Source organism: Gopherus flavomarginatus, chromosome 23 (genome assembly GCF_025201925.1).
Source record: "Gopherus flavomarginatus isolate rGopFla2 chromosome 23, rGopFla2.mat.asm, whole genome shotgun sequence".
Classification (NCBI taxonomy): domain Eukaryota; kingdom Metazoa; phylum Chordata; order Testudines; family Testudinidae; genus Gopherus; species Gopherus flavomarginatus.
The window spans coordinates 1002068-1008836 of NC_066639.1; the positions used below are offsets into that span (position 1 = coordinate 1002068).

At 55.7% G+C, this 6769-nt stretch overlaps 1 protein-coding gene across 1 annotated transcript; it reads right to left on the reverse strand.

Annotated features, from left to right (window-relative positions):
* Positions 1 to 4580, reverse strand: LOC127039412 (zinc finger protein 436-like). The gene is made up of 2 exons (XM_050933153.1): positions 4440 to 4580; positions 1 to 1790 (listed from the first exon to the last, which is right to left on the reverse strand). Exon 2 carries the CDS (start codon positions 1780 to 1782, stop codon positions 577 to 579), a length of 1206 nt encoding a protein of 401 aa, XP_050789110.1. The 5' UTR covers positions 1783 to 1790; positions 4440 to 4580; the 3' UTR covers positions 1 to 576.
* Positions 4581 to 6769: the final 2189 nt, after the last annotated feature.

The window sequence follows — 6769 nt, forward strand, 5'->3', positions numbered from 1 at the left end:
AATGTATTCTGAGGCGGATTTTCATTGCCTTCCCATTGTAGCATGCCAGATCTTTAAACCGTTACCTGCTAACAGCTTGGCATGGGAAGGTGATGGGCGTGAGATTCACCAGTACGGTCAGATGTGCACGTACATCAGAGCTTGTGTGCGCTGGTTGTTTAGTGCATGTCTCTCCTAGACGAATACAGAGCTTTCCTTCAACGGGCAGCTTTGTGTATACACACACACTCATACTATCGTAATACGTCTCGCTCATACCATGTCTTGTATTTTCCTAATAAAACAAGTTAGTTTTATATATCCGAATGCTACAAAAGTAGGGGGAAAATCGGAAAAGACAGAAAAGAATAATACTTTTTGTAGAACCTGGGATTTGTTCGGTTAAAATTCGGTTTAAACTGAAAACGAAGGGGCTTATTCTTAGGAAAAGAAGGCTGAAAGAAAGGACCATGGCATTAACCCCAAAGGTTGAACTGCAAAAGGCAAAAGCAGGCAAATCACCTGGGACAGCTGTGGGGCCACAGTGACTCAAATGGTGCCAAATGGGAATTATGAAAAAAATATCTTTTGTTGGCCCTAGCCAAGGTTTTCAGGGTGTTTCTCGCCTTTGCAGATTCTCTGATGGCTAGTTAGGGTTGAGCTCTGATGGAAACCTTTCCCGCACTCGCAGCATTTATAGGGTCTCTCGTCTGTATGGATCCGCTGATGTCTAATGAGGGCTGAGCTGTCAGCAAAGGTTTTCCCGCACTCGCAGCATTTATAGGGTCTCTCACCCGTGTGGATCCTCTGATGCGTAATAAGGACTGAGCTGTCAGCAAAGCTTTTCCCGCACTCACAGCATTTATAGGGTCTCTCGCCCGTGTGGATTTTCTGATGTCGAATGCGGTGTGAGCTCTGCCTGAAGGTTTTCCCGCACTCACTGCATGCGTAGGGTCGCTCTCCGGTGTGGGTTCGCTGATGTGTAGTGAGGTCTGAGCGGTAACTGAAGCTTTTCCCGCACTCGCAGCATGCGTAGGGTCTCTCTCCCACATGAATTCTCTGGTGGTTAATAAGGGCTGATCTGTCAGTGAAGTTTTTCCCGCACTCGCAGCATTCGTACGGTCTCTCTCCCGTGTGGGTTTTCTGATGTCTAATAAGATCTGAGCGGTAACTGAAGCTTTTCCCGCACTCACAGCATTCGTAGGGTCTTTCCCCCGTGTGGATTCGTTGATGTTCAGTAAGGGCCAAGCGGTAACTGAAGGTTTTCCGACACTCACTGCATTCATAGGGCCGCTCCCCTGTGTGAGTCCTCTGGTGTCGAATGAGGTCTGAGTGGTTACTGAAGGTTTTCTCGCACTCACAGCATTCGTAGGGTCGCTCTCCCGTGTGCATTCTCTGATGTATGATGAGGGCTGAGCTCCGAGGGAAGTTTTTCCCACACTCACGGCATTCATAGGGTCTCTCCCCTGTGTGGATTCTCTCATGGTTAATAAGGCCTGAACGTTTACTGAAGTTTTTCCCACACTTGATACATGTGTTTTTTCTCTCTTCCGTGAAGATTCTCAGCCGGGCTGGGGTTTCATTGAGGTCTTTGTGCGTTTCCCAACAATTGACGGATTTACCCACTCTCTTCCCTGGCTTGTTTCCCTTCTGCCTCTCTGGTCTAAGCTGTTTCTCACAGCCATTTCCCTGGTCATGACTCACGGGCTCCTTCCCTTTGGATTTTTGCAGTGATACCCCCTGCGTTTCCACTGACTCAGCATCTCCCTCCTGAGGAGTCTGCTGCTCGGTCTCACTTTCCATCTCAACACCTAGTGGGGAAAAGAAACAGAAACCTCAGAAACAGGAATGGAAAAGTAATACCTGGAGACATGGGACGGAAATCAGGAACCAAAATCCTCAAACACTTCCCCACAGGGGAGAGAGGAGGGAGCAGTTCTGCCTCCATAACCCATCAAAATACTCGGTGGGAAGAGAGATCAGAAGGGAGCCATTGCCCGGTGTCAGTCAGGGTGAGTAGGAGTGAAATCTGCCCTGAGGATCCAGCACCTGCTGGGAACAATCCTGAATGTTGAGAGCTCCCAAGGTCCATGTAGGGAATCCCAACAGTTTCCTTCAGACACTGACAGTTTTTGACTTGGATGAATGATTCCTCACTCATGTAGTCAACTTTCACGATCTCTCTTCCTTCTGGATTCGGAAATGTGGGACCCACGGCTCTTCCTCTCATTCTAGCTGGGGTGAGCACAGTTTTGGAAACTGGAAACCCCACTCGAGGGAAAGAAAACAGGTGAATTCATAATTCGTCCTGCAAATTGTGTGTGTGTGTGTGTGTAGGGGACAACTATCTGACTCAGGGAACACTTAGAGGGTCAACCATTTGGGATCTGGTTTTGAGCCACAGGGATGAATTAGCTGGAAGTGTGAAGGTGGTCAGGAACTTGAGAGGAAGGGGTCATGATCTGACAGAATTCAGGATCCTATGGAAAGGTGGACACGAGACCAGCGCAAAACAAGGACACTGGACTTCAGAAAGGCAGATTTCAACCAAGTCAGAGACACAGCAGGAAAGACCAGGGGAAAAGGAGTTGAAGGAGGCTGATCGTTCTTAAAAGATGTAATATTAGAGGCTCAGCATCAAGCTATTCCGATGCAGAGGAAAGATAAGAAGAGCCACAGGAGGCCAATGTGGCTGCACAAGGAGATTTCTAGCTCTCTAAAACACCAAAGGGGATACACATAGGGTAGGGGAGGAGGGGCATGTCACCAAGGAAGTCTACATGGGACTAGCACGAGCATGTAGGGATGGAAATCAGGAAAGCCAAGGAATGCGTTACCCCTGGCAAGCAATGTGAGAGACAACGGCTTCTTCAAATATATCAGACAAAAAAGTTTTATATATGGGGCGAGTCACTTTCACCAGTAAAAAAACTTAATGGCTATAAAGGGTGAGATGGATGATTCTCAAATCACAGGGGAAAGTTGAACTCTGAGGGAATCTACCCTCCCCCAACTTCCAATCTGGAAATTTATTTGGGGCAACAGGTTCCCTCCAGACAACTCATGGGGACATCTCCGTGGAGAGGATTTTCAATCGATATTTGATAACTATAGAAAATGGCAAAATCTGAGAATTGATACCAGAGTTCACTACTTAACGAGAGATGGGGGAAATTTTAGGATTTTCCCATCAATTTTCCCAAACGAGAGAGGAAAGTGTGAGGAGTTTTATCTCAATAATTGATACTAGGCAGCAGTAAAGTTTGAGTGAAATTCTCATGAATATTTTATATGTGGAAAAAAGGAGCAGCACAGGGAAGGGTTTTGGCTCAATAGCCGAGAATCTGAGACAAACAAAACCCGAGGATATTCGATGTGAACATTTTATAATGAGAGAGAAAGGGAAGAAACTCTGGGCCTATTCACTTAGTCATAGATAACTAGAGATAATCCGGGGCAAATTTTATGGAGGTGGTGGTAGGTTCATATATGGTAAATCTGTAAGAATTGGAAAGAAAATATTTGAAAATGTAAGAGAAAAGCCACCGGGATCGGAGGGAGATTCAAGAGGCAGAGGGAAAAGTGAGACAGTCTGTACGTGAATGTTCAATAAACGCACAGACGGGGACGGATTCTCCTCCACCACCACCATTCCCGCGGGCAGCCCTCTGAGGAGCTGCTCTAAGAGAGCGAGGCTGGGGTGGGTCGGGAAGGCTGCCGGGGAGGGGGCACTGGCACCTGGTGGCGTGGAGGTCTGGCACTGGGCAGATGGGAAGGCAACAGCTGGGCCTGGTTACTCCACTGGTGACACTTGCTCCTGCCTTCCACTGCTCTGCGCCTCCCAGGCCCTGTTGCTGGCAGAGACCTGCCACCCCGGCCCCACCCCAGAGCCAGCCGCATCTCAGGGCTCGCCCAGGCTGCGCCCCCTCCCGCTGCCGACCCATCCAGGGGAAGCAACTTTAGAAAGAAAGGACAATTGGCTGCAGGGAAGACGGGCGGGGGAGATAACCCAAAGCCGAGGAGATTTTTAAGCCGAACTTTGAGAATTAAGGGAGACAATGGGGCAACCCCCGAGGCCGGGGACAGAGACGGGCCGATCATTGCAGGGGAAAGAGGCACAGGCCACGTGCATTTTACCCCCCATGTGATGGTGACGGAGAATAGGGAAGTTTGGGATCGATATTTGAGACTGAAGTGACAAAACCAGAGAGAAACCCCCCTGCCCCCCTCCCCTGCGATCTCCTGCCTCCCCAGAGCCAGGTCCATCCCCCCCTTCACACGGTCTGTTCCCACCCCCTTCCCAGCCCCTGCACCCCCAGACACACCCAGGGGAACCCCACTGGGGCCCGGTCTCTGGCCCATCTGCCCCCCGTTCACACGGTCTGTCCCTCCCCGCGACAGGCAAAGGGGGGGTGGTTCCGGCCCGCCCCCAGCACTTTCCCACGGTCTCTGTCCATTACCTGCAGCCCGGGGCTGGTCCGGGCTGGGGAAAGTCCCCCCGGCCGGGCACGGAGGGGTTAATGCCGGGCTCCCTCCTCCCCCAGCACGGATCCCATGGGGGGAGCAGCAGCTGCTCCGGGCTTTGTGCTCCGGCTGCTTCCTCCAGCCCCTTCCTGTGTCGCACAAACCCGGCCGGGCGGCAGCGCTGGGCGGGCGGGACTTCCCAGCCCCACAGCCCGGCCCTGACCCCCAGCCAGAGAGAGCGGGCAGAGCGGGTGCCCCTCACTCCCGACCTGCAGCCCCCAGCCCGGCCGGTGCCCGTCACTCCCGACCTGCAGCCCCCCCAGCCCACCTGGTGCCCCTCACTCTCAACCCACAGCCCCCCCCAGCTCTGCCAGTGCTCCTCACTCCCGACCTACAGCCCCTCCCAGCCCACCTGGTGCCCCTCACTCCCAATCCGCAGCCCCCCCAGCCCAGCCGGTGCATCTCACTCCTGACCTGCAGCCCCCCCTGCACCCCTCCCCAGCCCTGCCAGTGCTCCTCACTCCCGACCCAAAACCCCCTAGCCAGGCTGGTGCCCCTCACTCCCGACCTGCAGCCTCCACAGCCCAGCTGGTGCCCCTCATTCCCGACTTGCAGCCCCCTCAGCTCTGCCAGTGCTCCTCACTCCTGACCTGAAACCCCACAGCCCGGCTGGTGCCCCTCATTCCCGACCTGCAGCCCCCACAGCTCTGCCAGTGCCCCTCACTCCTGACCTGCAGCCCCCCAACCTAGTCAGTGCCCCTTACTCCCGACCTGCAGCCCCCCCAGCCCTGCCGGTTCCCCTCACCAGCAGGGCTGGGGGAGCCCAGGTCTGGGCTGCTAGGGGCTGGGGGTCCACAGGCAGGTGTGGGAGCTGTGGGTTGGGAGTGAGGGGCACCAGCAGGACTGGTGGGGGGGAGCAGAGCACCGGCAGAGCTGGGGGGGCTGCGGTTCGGGAGTGAGGGGCACCAGCAGGGCCAGGCTAGCAGGGGGCTGCGGGTTGGTAGTGAGGGGCACCAGGAGAGCTGGAGGGAGGCTGCGGGTCGGGAGTGAGGGGCACTGGGAGAGCTGGAGGGGGGCTGCGGGTCAGGAGTGAGGGGCACTGGCTGGGCTTGGGGGGGGCTGTGGGTCGGAAGTGAGGGGCACAGGCTGGGCTGGGCGGGCTGCGAGTCGGGAGTGAGGGGCACCGGCACTGCTGGGGGGTTTTGAGTCAGGAATGAGGGGCACTGGCAGGGCTAGGGGGGCTGCAGATCAGGAGTGAGGGGCACCGGCCAGGCGGGGGGACTGCGGCAGCGTTCTCTCACTCCTCCTGCTCTCAGCCAGAATCCAGATTTCCCATTCAACCTAAGCGGTGTGTGGACAAGCACCAGCTGGAGAATTAACTATCTGACGTCCAGAGTCTCTTCAGCAATATTCCCCATGCCCCTGAGCCCCCAGTCGGGAGAGATCAGAGCTGGCAACAGACGCGGGCCCCTCCTGGGATCAGATGGGGAATGAGCAGGAGTCGCTGGGCCCCTGGCAGGTGACTGTCTGGGATGACGGCTCCCACTCAGGGGATCAGATCTCTCTATTGTCTGCACCCCAAAGAGGGCCCATCGTCCCCTTGTTGAGTCGTCACTGTCTCTGGATGTTTCATTCCCCATTTCTGAGACATCTGGCACTGCCTGGCGCTCTCAGAAATCTCCCACACCGGATCGGCCTGGCGGCCTCAGAAATCTCCCACGCTGGGTCGGCTTGGTGGCCTCACAAATCTCCCATGCCGGGTAGGCCTGGTGCTCTCACAAATCTCCCATGCCGGGTCGGCCTGGCGCCCTCACAAATCTCCCACGCCGGGTCAGCTTGGAGGTCTCACAAATCTCCCACACCGGGTCGGCCTGGCGCTCTCACAAATCTCCCACGCCGGGTCGGCCTGGCGCCCTCACAAATCTCCCACGCCGGGTCAGCCTGGTGCCCTCACAAATCTCCCACACCGGGTCAGCTTGGAGGTCTCATAAATCTCCCACACTGGGTCGGCCTGGTGCTCTCACAAATCTCCCACACCGGGTCAGCTTGGAGGTCTCACAAATCTCCCACGCCGGGTCAGCCTGGCGCCCTCACAAATCTCCCACGCCGGCTCAGTGACGGGGAGAAGGGAGATCAGGTCACTCTGAGTGGCAGCATCCTGGGGCATTTCCCGGCAGAGCTGAGTGGGGCCTGGCTCAGAAGGTGTGGGGGGCTGGGGCTGCTCTCGCTGGCAACAAACCGACGCCACCCGCCGTGTGGGAGGGAGAGGGAGGAGCTGGGCACTCACTAAGGCCCTGTCCACACGTCCAACCACCTCTGCCAAGGG